General features: G+C 39.2%; 1 protein-coding gene across 1 annotated transcript; it reads left to right on the forward strand.

Moving 5' to 3' along the window:
• The first annotated feature begins 271 nt into the window (after positions 1-271).
• On the forward strand, positions 272-8,510 carry LOC139734237 (uncharacterized). The gene is made up of 5 exons (XM_071645036.1): positions 272-449; positions 1,725-1,910; positions 4,166-4,390; positions 5,316-5,411; positions 6,154-8,510. The coding sequence occupies exons 1-5, from the start codon at positions 272-274 to the stop codon at positions 8,508-8,510; spliced, it is 3,042 nt and encodes a 1,013-aa protein (XP_071501137.1).
• The last annotated feature ends 8,628 nt before the right edge of the window (positions 8,511-17,138 follow it).

Consider the following 17,138-nt stretch of genomic DNA (forward strand, 5'->3'; position numbering starts at 1 on the left):
CTACCAAGAAACTTGTCAGGCGGATAAGATTTGGCAGGTTAACAAGTTATTTTGGAGGATTTTAAACTGAAAAGTGTAAAATAATTTTGATACTATACATCAGACACTTGCAAAATTAGGTAAAAGTGCTCAAATTCTATTTTGCCACATGGCATTCTATGTTAAACAGAATGTCTTGGACCTAAAAAGAACAATAATGGCAGTTGAAGAGTGCCACCAGCAGATGTACCTGATGACGACCATTTCCACAGTGGGTTGACATGAGTGCAGGATGGCAGCAGATAGTAAGCTGCACGAGGGTGTCCGCTATGGCGACTCTAACCTGGTGGAGAGTTCCCTGGAGGATGGCCTGGATCCAAATGCCATCGGTCTCTATGGCTGGAGCCCCATGCATGAGGCCGCCTCCAACGGTGACCTGGAAATCCTGGAGCTCCTTCTCCAGTACAATGGTGAGATTTCATTTCAAGGCAAAAAGAAGATGACTACCTATCTATACCAAAATTTAAGACGAGTTTGGAAAAAAAGTGTGAGCTATCTTACGTACTAAAGTAATTTTTTTTTTAAAATTATCTACCAGCCAAAATTAGGGAGAAAACATCAAGGTGAAGTTTTCATAATGCCGTCATAGAGCTTAAGTCTGTTAGAAAGTTAATGTACTCATGAGATATTGTTAACATGTACATATGTATTTATCTTATTAATGTAAATACTTTTTGTTTTTGTATGAAGTGGTCATTGTTTGTGACACACATACATATATATCAGGAGATACATCACATAATGAAATTTGCTCATTTAATTTTTTTTTTGTATCACTCGAATATCTTTGTGATTACGATCTAATAGTAACACCTTACTGAACCGAAAAAAAAAGAAAAAAAAAGAAAAAATACTTTGTAACTGCCTTAATTTCAAGGGGCTTGACTCAATTCTGGTTCTTGTTTTCCTTCCTTTTTCCATGTGACTGCATATCCTTATTACAATGACCATCATTGCATTGGATAATAAATTCATTTGTTCATTCAGTCATTCATTCATGCATTTACATGTATCCATTCATTCATTCATTCATTCATTCAGGGTGTTTACACAGTTGTTTTTCATTTTGGGCACTCATTATGAGAGGCTTGTGCATCTGTATTAAGTGGAATATAATTCAGTGGCCATGTCATATTTATAGAATTTTTCTCCATATTAACTTGAATTGCTGACTGTGAACTTTTGCTGTAGATATCAAAGTGTGGTGTCAGTAGTAAGATACTATTGTTTTAAAGTACTGCCTTTTCCATCCAGGATAAGAGTGCATAATATGTATCAGTAGAAACTAAGTTAAATGTACATGTATGCTATTGTCGAATAATTGCTTCTTAAGATTGATTTTGATTTAAAAAGGTATGAGGAAATGTGCCAAACCTGACAAAAAAGAAAAAGAAAAAAAGGTTTATTGTAAGGTGCTTTCAGGACGAGTGCAACTGAATGACTAGTACAGTAAAGAACAAGTAACGTTACAACATATGCAGTAATACTTTACTGTACACCATACTTTTATGTTTTTAATATGAAGAAGCCTTTAATATACTGTCTGAAAACATCAATGTACTCCTCCCTCATTCAGGCATCCCAGTGAAATAAAGATATAAAACAATAAATGAAAAAAAAATCATTTGTTATACATCTGACATCTACCAATTATATGCCCATGATTAATTTTACCTGCACTAAAGGTGATCCCAACTGCTGTGACGACATAGAAGGGTGCACGCCGCTGCACTATGCTGCCAGAGAGGGTCACGTTGAGTGCCTGCGAGCCCTCCTGAAAGCAGGAGGACGGTATGATGTGGAAAACAACAGCGGCAAATCTGTGCTGGAAGAGGCAGCTGAAGAATGCAGGCACATCCTGGATAAAGAGAGTTAGTTACTGCTTTTGATTATGTTTTGATCTTTGTGTTAAGAGTATGCAGCAAATTTTATGTGACAGCCACTTGGTAACATCCACAGGCCTCAAATTAACCGACGGCCACCGACGGCCATGGCCGTCGGTGCCCCTCTCGTTGGCCGCAATGCCTTTTTTTCCTTGATCAAAGTTACGGCCAAAAAAAAATGTGCCCTTTTTCTTGTGGCCCTGGCAGGCCTCGAAATAGGATTTTGGAGGGGCAAGGCCATTTAGAAAAGGGCACTTTTTCCAAGAGGCCAGGGCACTTAAGTCAGTCAGAGGGGCACCAAGGCCACATTGGAAAGGGCATGTTTAGTGTTTATGAAAAAAGAAAGAAGAAAAACAAACCGAGAAAAACAAACAAACACACACATACACACACACACACACACAAAGTGCAACACACAACAAAAACCTCTTCCCTACAGCTGTAACACATTCCCGATCTCCGCGTTTCTATCAGGTGAAACAACATTTTTTAAGACAGGAATAAAACAACAGTAGGTATTGATTGAAACTCGACACCCTTTCAGGCCAGCCAGGCTGCCATGAAACTTCAAAGCACATTCCGACAGCTGGCTGGCAAAACCACAAGGCAAAGGAATTTGCGTGCGCGTGTAGATTGCTATGATTAGTCTGTGACAGACAGTTCATGACCTCCAAGAATGCGCCAGTACGCGCGGTTTCTTCTGTTGATTGGTCTCTCTCTCTCTCCACCCCTCCCCATTCCCCAGTCTGGCACACCTTGGCATCGTGGGATTTTTCTTTTTTCTTGGTGAACTTGGAGTTCACTCTTTACTACTCTATCTGAATATGCGCTGCCTAGCTAGTACATACTCGCGGCCGCTGCGCTGCGGAGGCAGTCGGGACGGTAAAAGCCGGTCGGGCGTACATAAAGTACGTACACGTCGTCTCGTATCTCGGAAAGATACTTTGAGTTTAAATCAGATACATCAGGACGCGAGTGAACTGAAGGTATGATATTTGAGATCAGGAAAGTTGTTCAAGCTTATTAAAGAGACTTTGAGAAAGGGCATATCATACGTCATAAATAATAACTTTCATTCTAAAAGGGCACCACGGCCCCAAGAAAAAGGGCACATTTTTTTTGGCCGTAACTTTGATCAAAAAACAAAAGGCATTGCGGCCAACGAGAGGGGCACCGACGGCCATGGCCGTCGGTGGCCGTCGGTTAATTCGAGGCCTGCCCTGGTGCCCTTTTAGAATGAAAGTTATTATTTATGACGTATAATATGCCCTTTCTCAAAGTCTACACTTTAATAAGCTTGAACAACTTTCCTGATCTCAAATATCATACCTTCAGTTCACTCACGTCCCAATATATCTGATTCAAACTCAAAGTATCTTTCCGAGATACGAGACAACGTGTACGTACATGTACGCCCGACCGGCTTTTACCGCCCCGACTGCCTCCGCAGCGCAGCGGCCATAGAGTTACTAGTTAGGCAGCGGCGGGCCGGAGCAAGTGGTCGCAAGCCATGCTAAAAAATGCCAGGCCTGTCGGACGGCTGCGAGCATTGCCATCTCTCTCGCTCTGCATTGCATGCCCGCCCGCATGCTCAAGCAAAATGGCGCCGGAAGTGCTCCAAAGCGAGCGCGGCGTATGCGTTGAGAACGTAATGTATTACAGAAGCTAAATCGTATTGCGTATGGCCTACTGCTTATAGAACGTCGTCTGCTGCGGATACGTGCGGAGAGATCTTATGCGTGAGTGCGCTGCTGGAGTGTAGCAGCACGGTCGATAGCATACAGCTCTATGGGGCATTCACATCACGTATAAACACCCAACATGCCCTTTCCAATGTGGCCTTGGTGCCCCTCTGACTGACCTAAATGCCCTTTAATGGCGGGCCTCTTGGAAAAAGTGCCCTTTTCTAAATGGCCTTGCCCCTCCAAAATCCTATTTCGAGGCCTGCATCCATCATAGGTAATGTCAGTATTTGAGCCCCCCCCAAAAAAAAAAGAAAAAAAAGAAAAACAAAAAAGAAAAAAAAAGAGACAAAACAAATGTATATTCATAAATCTCATCTTGTAAAGTACAGTTGGTTAAAAGTAATGTAAACAAAATCATCATGGCCATGGCAAATTTGTGATAGCAAGTTTTATGGTTTGAAAGTGTGAAGGAAAATGATGAGGTACAAAACTCAGTAGGGTTTGTCTTCTTTCAATACCACAAGTATCAATATGAGTTCATATATTTCATATTGTCAGAAACCAAGGATTACCTCAGCATGACATTGGACATGGCCCGCATCACAATTTCCAAGCAGAAGGTGCCTTCCCAAGGGTCATCCGCAAAGCCAGGGGGTCGGAGGTCATCAGCCGAGACCTTGGGGGATAATGACAGCCCTCGGGAGGTGGTTGGTGGGATAACTCCACGAGCCTGGAACACCATCAAGGTGCTGGAGAGCCCCAAGGATGCAGGGAAAGAGTCCAGTGAGTGCTACAAACGGCATATTGCCTATGGTCCTAAAAGAAGTAATAGTTTGACGACTGTATAGAATGATGTGCATGTACATACCATTCCATACTATCAGGAGTGTCAAATTGCATTTTTAATGATGTGTGGGGGTTGTTTTGTTTAGTATAGTTTTGCTTTGCTTTGTTTTGTTTCTTTTTGTTTCTTTTTTTTGCTAAAAAAAAAGGATTGGAAAAGTATGTTTTTGAAATGATGTTTTCTTTTCTGAAATGTGATTTAGTATGCTCAGCTGTATGCAGTTTTTTAGTCATTTCTTGTTTTAGAAAAATCATATTTTGCCTTCAAACTATGTTTTGATTTGTTTGAATATTGGTATTTTTTTGTGACTTGAGGAGGTTGGCAGCCATATATCAGACATCTTTGTATACATGTATCATATTGATTGAAATAAGATAAAAAATATTAGTAAAATATTATTTAATTCAATCAAAATCAGTTTTACACTCTATCAGTGAAGTAGACTTTTGACACTAAAATTCAAGCAAATCATATCATAAGTGATTGAGTTGTCAGGCAGAAAAATCAAACAAACAGTCCCATCAACTGAGGATATTGTGTGAGATTATTATTTTTCTCCTCGCAAAGACATATGACGACAAGAGGATACTTGCGTATTGTGCTGTTTATAGCTGTACTTGCACAATCCGCATACACCTTTCCATGTGATTGGAAACAATCGTGATATCGGATTGCATTGCTTTTAATACTTGCACCTCTGTGAGCAGTTCATTTAAAATCGAACAGAGAAACTTCCAAATGTAGATACTGACCATTCAAAGCATTTAATGCAAGTAAAGTGTGAAATGTCAGATATTACATGACCCTGTTTCAATACTAGTTCAATGTTTTTCTGAGTTTCTATGTCTCATTCCATTCTTGCAGTCACAGGAACCCTGCAGCTGTCATTTGAATACAACTCCAAGGCCAAGACCTTCAAAATCCGTGTATGGTCCTTGCAAGACATTCTGCTTCCTCCAGGTAAGTGTGGGGAGGAAAGGAGGAAAAGGGGGAAGATAAGGTCCCATTTTCACTTGCCATTCAGTCTGAGGGCAGTTCTCACCTTCCTGTACTCTTTCAATCTTGATCAAGTGCACGCCTCTGTTGTACAGGCTTTTGTGTATCAGGATTACCGCCTAAGTGGTTTACAAGGGATTTGCATCATGGGCAAGTGACTGTTATTGATGTGAATAGAGAATGGGGGGAGGGCAGGGTTTCATTCATGGTCATTGCTCAGAAACATCCATTGTGTTGTGAGTAGGCTATTTCGAGGGCTTATGTAGGCTTGTGGGCAGATAATCAGACAAAGGGACTGGTAGACAAATGATTTAAAGCCATGTCTCTCCTTTTGTCAGCAAAATGGACCTCTGAAGCCATTTGTTCAAGCCAGCCAACACTAACTGTCATACAGGGGTCGCAGCCAAGTAGAGGCTTATGTCATTCTAGCATGAAAGTTAGGCTTGCCTTAGCAGAGTCATTTGAATGCGAATGTATTGGGTGTCAAAGCCATAATCCTGATAGGTGTCCTAAAATGTGTAGAAACACCAGCATTTCTTTTTGATAACGATATATATGTAGAGTTTGAAATATGAGCCACGTATTACTCAGTGATGATGCATGGTTTCATACATTCTGGCAGCACCATTGCTATGAATATGTTATTGTACTTTGTGATGTGATACTGTACTTATTGTGGATTTTTCACTCATTTTGTTTGATCCAGCTGAATTTTCCAATCTGTCGAGGCTGTACATCAGGAGTCACCTGCTGCCAGACAAGAAAGGGGAAACGAAGCGCAAAACTGATGAGATAAAGATTGAAGACCCGACAAAGTTGGACAGCAATCTTGTAACTCTGAGGAGGAAGGGAATGCGTGACAGTTTTAAGGCAGTGTTCTTGCCGTCCACCTTTAAATTCAGCAAAGGCCTTGAGTACCAGAACGTCACCCAGGATATGGTTAGGAGCAAGATGGTCCACATTGCCGTGTGCGTGAAGCAACGTTACAGCACTAAAACCATCCCCGTCGCTAACGTCCAACTCGAAATGAAAGTTGCTGTGCGCAAGCTGCTGAAGGAGAAGCACCCACTCCATTCCTGTATCAACTATTCCATGCCAGACAATATTCACGCATATGATCCCCATGACATTGTCATCATCTCCGAGGGGATGTACAGCAATCGAACGACCAGCCACCCAACATTGCGTACTAAGTCGCGAGTGAGCCTGGAACTGGAGGAAACCAACCCCCGGGCATCAAGCGACATCAACCTCAAAGCAGTCCGCTCTCACTCTGTAGAGAGCATGCCGTCCACCATGGTGGACATTCAGACAGGCCAAAGGGAAACGTCCCTGGATGACCTCTTGGAAGTGTCGGTGCACAGTGATAGCAATCGGAGTGACCAGAAGGTAACTGTTGTGGATGTCCACGAGATACCGCGCCCATCCCAAAGCCCCCTACCTGGCATCACTGAAGATGGTGAACTGACTGATGTGAGTATTGTCTCGTCGTCATGTCACAGTCCTGACAGCGCTGTTGTGGATATGGATGGCCTTGAGACGATTAATCTGGACAGAGATGCCATTTCCCCCGTTGGGTCGTCCACACCTTCGGCCAAGAAGCTGCGCGCTGGTGTCAAGCATGGGTTTGCAAATCCTCACATTACGATTGTAGATGATGCAGATAGTGATGACTTTGAGGTGTCAGTTGACAAACTGGATGGAAGGAAAGGGCTTAGGGATGAGGTCATCGACCTGAGCAGTAGCAGCCAAGATCTGGTGGAAAAGGGCAAAAAGAAGGGATTCAGAGGACAATTACATGTATTCAAGAAGAAATCTAAGCAGAAGAAAGGAAAAGGAGATGGTGTAGATAACCCAGGATATGTTGTAGACATGAGAACTGGCCACAGGAGCCTTATAGGAGACTTTGGTGGTAGCAGAGGCAAAAAGGGACAGCAGGACCTGGAGATGCTTGAGATTTTATCTGATGAGGAAGCAGATGCTGTCTTTGCTGACAAAAGAAATGATACCACAATAGACAGCAGAGCCAAGAATAAATCGGTATCAAGCCATAATGACAGCCAGATAGAAACCGTCATCACTGTTGCTGCTGCAGACCAAGTTACGGAACTGAAGCGTGGGAAGAAGATGTATGATGTTCAGGGTGCTATGAAACATGATCAGCTGGCATTGAAACCAAGGAGGACACTTCGGGACGCTGTAGGAAAGAAAGAAGGAGATCAGAGAGCCAGTAGTTCAAAGGTCTCCACGTCTGAAATACCTTTGCGTGAAGTGACCAGCCCTGTACCCATTATAGTAGTTGAGTGTGTGGACGAGACTGATCGATCAGCTTCAGCTGGTAGCCGGTCTCCCCGATCCCCGAGGCATGCTCGGAAAGTTAGCCCCATACCAGAAGTATCCAAGAGAGGTCGTCAGTCCACCAAGCAGGACTTTACCCCTCCGATAACTGCCGGAATGCCCCACACCGAGTTGAGCAAGCCAGAGAGCAGAGTTTCCATCAAAACCAATGACACAACGCATTCTCCTAATGGTGCTAGTCACAAGGGAAGTCCCACCGATGCGGACGTGAAATACATCTCTGAATTGGGTGACTCAGATCATACTCCAAAGCAGAACAATCGGTCAAGGTCTGGCAAGGAGAAGGTTGTACGGTCCAAGGGCAGATCACCAGGTAAAGCCCAAAAGACCTCGGCAGCCGCTGAACCAGAGTTTGAAATGCTGACTCTCTGGAATGATGAAGAATGGAGGAAAAAGTTGGCCACACCCGAGTTCAAGCTCCGGATGTTCCAACGCACCAGCCAGGATCAACATCCATCCACGCCGCTCCTCAATAAGTACCATGGCATTGATCCGAGTAGCGCTGCAGCCAGCAATATGGTATTTGTGCACGAGACCCCTCCCAGTAAAACTAGTCAAAGCACCCCTCAGGAGGGAGTGGGCAATGCCAGAGAGAACAAAAGATTGCATAGCAAAGGTGCTGTGATGGATAAGTCAAAGTCACAGAAAAGGGTTGAAGTGAAGAATAATCCTAGCATCACAAAGCTTAGTCAAAGCTGGCTGTAGCAAAGTTTGATTCATGAATGAAACTCATAGTTTGACTGGAATGAGATGTGAGTAGAATTTGAGCTTCCAATGTCAGCAATACAAGTAAATAATTGAGTACAGGTACAGTGTAGGAGGGTGAGATATATTTATTGAATATTGACAACTGTTCATAACAAACATTTTTATGCCTGCTTAATTGTTTCTTTGTTTGTCTCAAGTGCCCAGTAGATACTAGAATAACAAAACTCATTGTGCGACATATATGGAATTTGCTCAAATCAATTTCAGAAGAAGTTCGGGGACATCTCTTTACCAGGTGTACAAGAACCTCAGGCCAGTATGCAGTTATTTGATTGTCATCACCAATTTTTATACCTATTTGTTCTGATGGAGCACATATTTTTTTTCCCCAAGACACAACAGCACAATGAAAAGTCAGTGGTGCACTTCAGATTAATTACTATGCATAGCTGATTCACCATTCTAAAGCTGTGATGGTAGTAATGGTTGCCATTTCTGCTAATGAAGATAGTTTCCTTGATCTTATTTAAATTCTTTTTCACTGCCGGTCCATGTCTGAACCCTGGTATGGTGGGTTTACCCCAATGAAGGGTATTTCATCATTGTTTTCACTTAGCAGTTTGCCTGCATGATTTTAAAGACTGCATAGCAATATTGTTAAGCACTTGTTACCTAGTTCTTTGAATTTCTATGCAATAGAATTTTCATATATATCTTTTGTCTAGGAATTTTGAACTTGAAATTTATATCTAGTACACATCTTTTTTCCGTGCCATGTTTCTCTTTGTGTGCTTTGCTGTTTGTTACTCCAAAGTGCAACTTATCTATGTTTCCATAGTATTCTAGACTTTATCACAGTAATACACAAAATAGTGTTACACAGTTTGGGCTGTGTCAGCAGCAAGATGTCTCTTCCAGCCATGCATGAGTGGGGCCACTACATATCTTTTAATAGAGAGAAAAACTATGCATTTCTGTCTGTTTGTAGTGACCACCTTTCAATAATGGTCATTTTTGTTGTTGTTTCTTGAGGGCCAGTCTGTTCCAGATACATATTGTAAGTTGTTTTTGCGGGTAAGACTATGCAATCACCACTTCATAGATTATGCATGTAACAACATTGCAAGATAGAAGCGGGTTTTATTTTGTTCCAGTGCTGAAGTCACTGTCATCTAAATTCCTGTGGAGGAAATGATATAGGCATTGGTTTTGGATCACTAGGATGATGATACTGCAACTAGTCTCCCTTCTATACTTGGAGGTACATGTACACAGGCTGGAGGTGTTTTCTTATCAGATAGGCACAGATGTTTCAGGGGCGGATCCAGGAATTCCGTAAAGAGGGGGCGCGTTTACAAAATTAAATGGGGGGCGCACGCACCCCTCCCCCCATTTTTTTCTTTTTATTTCTTTTGGTTCAACAAAAAATAAAGGGTGGGGGGGGGGGGCGTGCGCCGGTTGCGGTCCTCCCTGGATCCGCCCCTGTGTTTGGAAACGAGTAACTGTCAATGAAAAGAGATTACCTAATCCCTTAATCTCTTTTGTGTCACCATGGCCCTCCTGTGGGACTGATGCACATTGCTAACACCCGAGTGGGCTCACTAACTTTTTAACTACCAGTAGTCCAAGTTTGGATGGGTGTTTGATGAAAAAAGCTTTGCAAGTTATGCTTAGTGCCTGGACACACACAGCCATTCACCTCGTGTTCCAGAATACATTTTTATATGATACATACACAACTCAACACAACTTTTTTTGTCTTGCAAGCAAAGACAGATGACATTTTCTGCATGGTGGCAACACAGTTGCACTGTTGTTGAATTTGATATTAAACATACGGTAGTCTGCCAGCAACAGTATTGATATTGTTCATGTGTAGATGTGTAATTTGAAATATAAGTAATGTTGTTACTCTATACAGTCTGACAGGTAATCAGCCCATACCAATACTACTTGAGAATGCACCAATTGATGTGTGATGACCAGTAACCTTTCTCATTTTAAATGCCATTTTGCTTCTGTTTGCAGCCTACATTTGTATTTTGTAGGTAGCCCGAAAACGTGGAGCTGTTGTGAACATTTGACAGGATTAGACCATGATTTCATGGGCCTAGTGAACTGGAAAATGTAGTAACAAATAGACAAACAGACAAACTTGGAATACCTCAAAAGTCTTGTCAATGTCTTACATTTCCCTCGCCCTATAACTCTTTAGCTCTTAAAAGGACAATTATTCTATGATTACTTCCCAGAGAGATTTCCAGATGAACACAGTTTCATCCTGTCAACATAGCAAACTGGGAGTGGAAATAAGTCAATGAATCTGTAAGAAAAAAATTTTTCTTTTATTTGGAGAGAATTATGCTTGGGGCCATTAAACCTAAGAGATATTTAAATTGCAGAATTTGACTTTTTATACTTTTATATCAAACAGTATTTTTAGGACTGAATGGAAGATTTTGATTTTATGATTCAGCTCATTTCTTTGACATTGTTTTAATTTGTCAAAAAGTGTAGAATGTCTGCTATTAGGAAATGCTTCTCAGGAAATGATCAATGCAGATGTGCCATATCTTTGTACTTTTATAATCTTCAAATCAACTTCTGTTTTTATAATTATAATTTATGATTTGGTTTTTTTTTTAATATCCAGAGGTACTTGGGGTATGATCATATTCATTCTGTTGCAATGTATGCTAACCTGTGGGATGAATGTGTAAAGTACCAAGGCATTGAGGTTGATCTTTATGAAATTAGATGGTTAATTTGATGTATCTTACAGTGTATGGCAATTAGGTTGCATGCAGTGCCATTGACAATCCGAGATCGTGAGTTCTCAGAGGGTTAAATAAGGTGGGATTACACATCCTTCGCTAGAAGTCACTATCAGACTTACTGTACTCAAGAATCGAAATCCAGGGAATAATTTTCAAGCTCGAATTTGATTACCAATTTCAGCTGATGAATAATATTTCAAATGGAATTTTGTACATATCTACATATGGAAGAACACTGGCACACAAAAATAGACTGTGTAGCGGTGATAAAAAAAATGCATAGCAAATTGTGATGCAATGGAGAATTATTCCCTGGAAACCTCTTTTTAGTCCCTGTATATCTCACACTCCTCATAGATGGCAGATGGTGTATAGAACTCGAATGAAATACACTGAAGGTGTTCTCCCTGCTGAATGTTGATTCATACTCTGAGATTGGAGTAGATATCATTTCGACTGAAATCAAAGATGAACAACTACAATTGTACTTTGTGAGATCATAACCAGAGCTCACTGAATAGAAAGTGAAACAGCATTTTAAAGGCGTTTGTTGCAGATTAGCATGATGACCATAATTTCTCAAACATGCTGCATTACAAACAAAATGTTGATTAATGTAATGATTGAATCTTTTACTGTATACGCCGTATATTTCGCGATTCTAAATTTTCGCAACTCGGGAATTCCCGACGATTTCGCGAGTGGTTAAATTTGCGCTCATGGAGGCCTGTACTGAACGGAGAAGTATACATGTGTACGTCACATTCACATCGGGATCAAAGTCAATATTTTTGTGTGTCTTTAATTTCATGAATAGCACCTGACTTGCGAAATTTGCGAAAATAAAAACCTCACAAAAAAGTCGGCGTTTACAGTACCTTATTACGTTGATATGAAGCATGTACGACATATAATATGGATGTATTGAGATGACAAGTTATGTGTGAGTTACAATGATTGTTACTCTCTATAGAGGCAATATTGTTGTATATTCTAGCATGAAGTACCCGTAGTGATTTTAGGTAATTATGTTGAAATATACTTTGCTCGTACTGTTAGTATAGAAGGGTTGGGGGCCATATCACCTTTTATATGTTCTCACCTGGGACATACATGTACAAATTGTAGTATTGTATGCAAAAGGATTTTAATTGTAATCAAAATGATTTTGAACAACAACAAAAAAAAGGAAAAGAAAAAGGAAAATAGACCAAACTACTGCACTGGCCATAAGGAAATGTGAGCATATTACTCTTGCAATGGTCACTTTACCGAAGGATAACTACGCCCACCCCTAATCAACTCATTTTCGCTGTTGTTGTTTTTTTTTAGATGATAATGATAATAATAATAAGCATTTATATGGGGCTTTATACGAGTGATTCTAAACATGCTGAAAATGTTGCTAATGTTGAAGATGACAAATATGATAGGATTGCATATTCTGTGGGTGAAGTGCCTTTAAATTACATGATATACAATTTATGTGATGAATAATTAAATGACTGAGCTTCAACCAACCTTGAATTGTAGAGGGCAAGCTTTATGTGATGCACTCTCAACATTCTCTATTGGAGAGTACCAAATACTACCACAAGAGCTGGTCTACATTTTTTTTTTCAATTATTGTCTTTTTTTTTTTTTTTTTTATTCTCTCAAGACCTTTGTTTTGACTCCATGGCAGCAATGGATTTGTGGCTTTGTGTTAAATCACATGATGACTCTGATGGCTTCGAATGCTTCCTTTTCGGTTATTATGATATTTCTTTTCAAACAAAAGAAAAAGAACTAGGCCATCCAGGTTTAGTCATGTGACATTATCTTTACTTCTCTTCGATATCTTTACTCATTTCTATGCACATTCTAAATGGTAAGTGTGGAGTAATTTTCAGTGTTGCTGTTGTACGACATGGGAACTACTCCAGAACTGACTTTCTCAGGTGTCCTATTTCATAAATGTGATGAAGCTAGTTGAAAAATTACTAACTTTGGCATCGATCTTCAATATTAATGTCCGGTAACTGCTGGAGCAATATTCAAAATGTTGCCCGTGCAATATATTTCCCTTTGTTTTGACTTGATAGGTTCACAATTTGGTGTACACACAAGTACTCCACTCACTGTCATTTGTCTGTACTGTAAATTGAGAAACATGGAGCTATCGGTCAAAAAGGGATGAAGAAATGTTCAGATGCATAGAACAGTCATTCTGTATCTGTTCGATTCTTCCAGTGCATGATACACTGGAAACCCCTGTCTTATAATCATGCTTACTTGCAACGAGGTGAACTTTGTGGTCCCAATTTTACATTATAACTGTATTTAGCTGGTCTCTCAATACAGTTAGAGCGAGGTGCCGGTTATAATGAGATACAATTTGGAGGTCCTTGTGACCTTGTTACAAGGGGGTTTCCCTGTATGTCTGCACATTATTTTTGTTATGAGCTCATAGATATTATGTGTAATATAGGTGGCTGTCGTGGATGCTGATCCTTCATGCAGTTGTCGATAACTGAGGGGCCAATACATTAAATGGGATACTCTCTTTTCACTAGATGGACTTTATATGCTCCCCAATCCTATTAGCTCTGTATGTCTCATGCACACAATACATGCAGCAGACATTGAAAAAAAAATACCCACAAGGATTAATTATAATGTTGAACTATCTGGGAAAAAAAAAAATATGTAAAGAGGGGCAAACCAAGCAGATGAATGGTGGCAGGTGCTACGATGATTTTATACCAGTACTAATTGATGAATTAATGAACAATGAAAGGCTAGTCATGGACTTTATCAAAGAGCTCTGTACACGTATGTGTTCGTTCATATACTCACTGTGACCCCAAACTATTTGAAACATGTGCCAACCATCAAAGTGGGCCTGTGCATATGACTTTGTGCCATGATTGAGTGTGTGGTAGTGCCTATTGCGCCTTATTCATATCACATAAAGCTGTGAATCCATCAAATTGCTGCCCAGAGTACTAGTCATTCTTATTAACTTAATATACTTGGCAGTGGACATTTCAAGAGAGTAACGATTGTATGCAGAGTATGTCACATGCATATATTTCTTGGGAATTAATTTGCTCTCCTGAGAAAAAGAATGTGTGATAGTTAATTTATGATATATAACTGTTCATAAGAAATGTTTGCAATGCTTCAAATATGATTTAGAATTCTAGTTTAATAGAGCAATGCCAGCTTGTAGATCAGTAGCCAGTGATATTTGCTGTGAAGCCTCGATCTATAGATGTTTAGAGAGCAGTATTATCGTGTACATTGATAGCATGATTTCAGTCATCTCAGCTGATGTGTATTTACTTAGATTTAATTCTTTCCCCTTATTGTAATGCCTGTAATTCTCTCTGGCATTCGGTGATGATTAAATTTAAATGGTTTCATTGTCTTTCAGGGAAAATTGTGTACAGGTATATCACCAAAAGTAATGATATGAAAATGACAGACAGACTGACTGGAGACAGTGAGAATGAGGTAGGAAGAAAGAAAGACTGAGAAAGATAGAGAGACTGAGAGTGAGAGATAAGGAACAAAAAGTGCAGTATATTATGTACATATAAATATATCTACCACTGGAGAAGAGGACTTTTCACAAGTGTCAGACCTCATTCAAATGTTGAATGATGGAAAGTATGGTGTGTGTATACATGTATATCACTTTGAATGATGGTCTTTTTTTTTTCTCTCTTGGCCTTTTGACAACATTCCATCCTTTTCTCTCTTTTTTTTTCTCCAGGAGTACTCCAATACATTACTTTTCCCTTTTCTAAATGTGTGTATATTATTCAAGTAAATTATTTCAATATATTTCACAGATAGCTGGCATGTCTTGTATTTAATATTTCTGTGTCATGGTGCTCTGTGTAGTCGTGGTGTGTGGTATATATACAAAAATGTACAGTTCATATAAATTTCATGTAGGGCCTAAGCATGCATAGCAAGGTGAAAAAGAACAGTGGAAAGTCGTACAGTATGATACATGCATGCCACTGGAAAAAATTGCTTAGTTTGTGGGGCGTATTTTAACTTCAATAGCCAAAACAATCAAGAGAAAGATATTTGTTCCAATGGGGGGGGGGGGGGGGGGATGTTTATATCAGGTACATGTATGAAACTTAATATCTCTCTCTCTCTCTCTCTCTCTCTCTCTCTCTCTCTCTCTCTCTATATATATATATATATATATATATATATATATATATATATATATATATTGGTATAAATATACTGATTTCATATTGCTCATCTACTGGTGAAACAGCATTTTTCCTTCCTACAACTGGGAGAAAACATATGAGGGGTTTTTATGAAGATGGGTAAATTATTTCAAGTAGTTCATATATTTCTAACCCCATTTTTTTTTAAACCTTAAAAGACTTCGTCAAGTATTCCTATGATGATTGATGCAGAGAATGGCATGATAGACAATGTGAAACTGAATCCATTATCACAAATGTACCGGGCAATATGACCTTGCCAAAAAACACATTTCAGAAATTGAAATGTGCACCTAAATGAGTGTTATGTCTGTGAGTTTTCTTGCTCTTTTAAAAAGAACATTGTTATGGGTTGACGTACCCTTAAAAAGGCCATATTACATGAGTGAGAGAATATGTAAGGTTTATTTCATTCGTATGATGACAAATGGATCTGGACTTAAAGTTTGTGAATTTATGTATGTATGTATGTATGTATATGTATATGTATGTATGATGTATATATATATATATATATATATATATATATGAAGAATTTGATTGCAAAACAGGTAAAGTTCATTTCTTTTAACATTTTATAGTATGCCATCATCAGATAGGACAAAAAAATAAACCTTTTCAGTGATACCTCACTTGTTATATAACAAGGAATATTCTTGAAGTTATGGTTGAAAATATCCAATATTTTCTTATTTTCTTGTTGCAGCTTTGATTACCAATATCTCAAAGCAACAGGAATGAAGTTGACTTGTTTTGTGATCAAACTCATCATTATAGTTATACTATATCTACATCGGTTATTCCATACATATGTGTACATACAGTATAATATATACATAATATGTGCACTGAAATCACAGTATAATTTCGGCTTGATACATACCAGTGATAATCATCTTGCAACACTTGAGACAATTATCTGCTGCAGCAACTGCAGGCAGTGCCCGCAATCAGGTATATGGCAGACTTGATCATTCCTGAGATACTATGATCAAGGCGACTCGGGCCTTTATCACTATAGTGGTCCTCGGGACCAGCAGTTTTCTTTCATCATAGTCTAAAGCAAGAATGCTACTATATGGACAATCTAACTTAACCCTCCGTAAGGCACCTCTTAAATTGTATCCTGATTTATGAAAGGATATGAAGAGTTTGTTCACAAAAACCGATAAGTCCATTTTTGAAGATTTTGAAGTACGGTCTGTATCATAAAGTACAAAATAATAGCTTTTAAATGATATATTGGTCACTACATATAAAGGTATATTTTTGAAGTTATGGTCAAAAGAAGCAAACATTTTTTTATTATTCTCTTTATTTTTCTTGACCTTTAATCGCAAATATCTCCATTTGGCAAATATGGACTTCATATATTGTAACATATTTTATAAGTTTATAAATAACACCCAATTCCTTCAAGATACTGACAGATGAAGCTTCTGTATAATCAATACTTTATACTTCCAAGTAATATGTTGGCCTTGCCGTATTGACATTATGTGTACCTTTTGTAAATACTGTAAATATGTTTGTTTACCTGTTGTTTTCATCCACTAAAACTTAAAAAAAAAAATAAACATAAAAATATTTTTTCGCAGCATGAAATT

This window comes from Diadema antillarum, unplaced genomic scaffold, assembly GCF_040938485.1.
Source record: "Diadema antillarum isolate AM-2024a unplaced genomic scaffold, OU_Dant_1.0 seq00000514_RagTag, whole genome shotgun sequence".
NCBI classification, from domain to species: Eukaryota; Metazoa; Echinodermata; class Echinoidea; order Diadematoida; family Diadematidae; genus Diadema; species Diadema antillarum.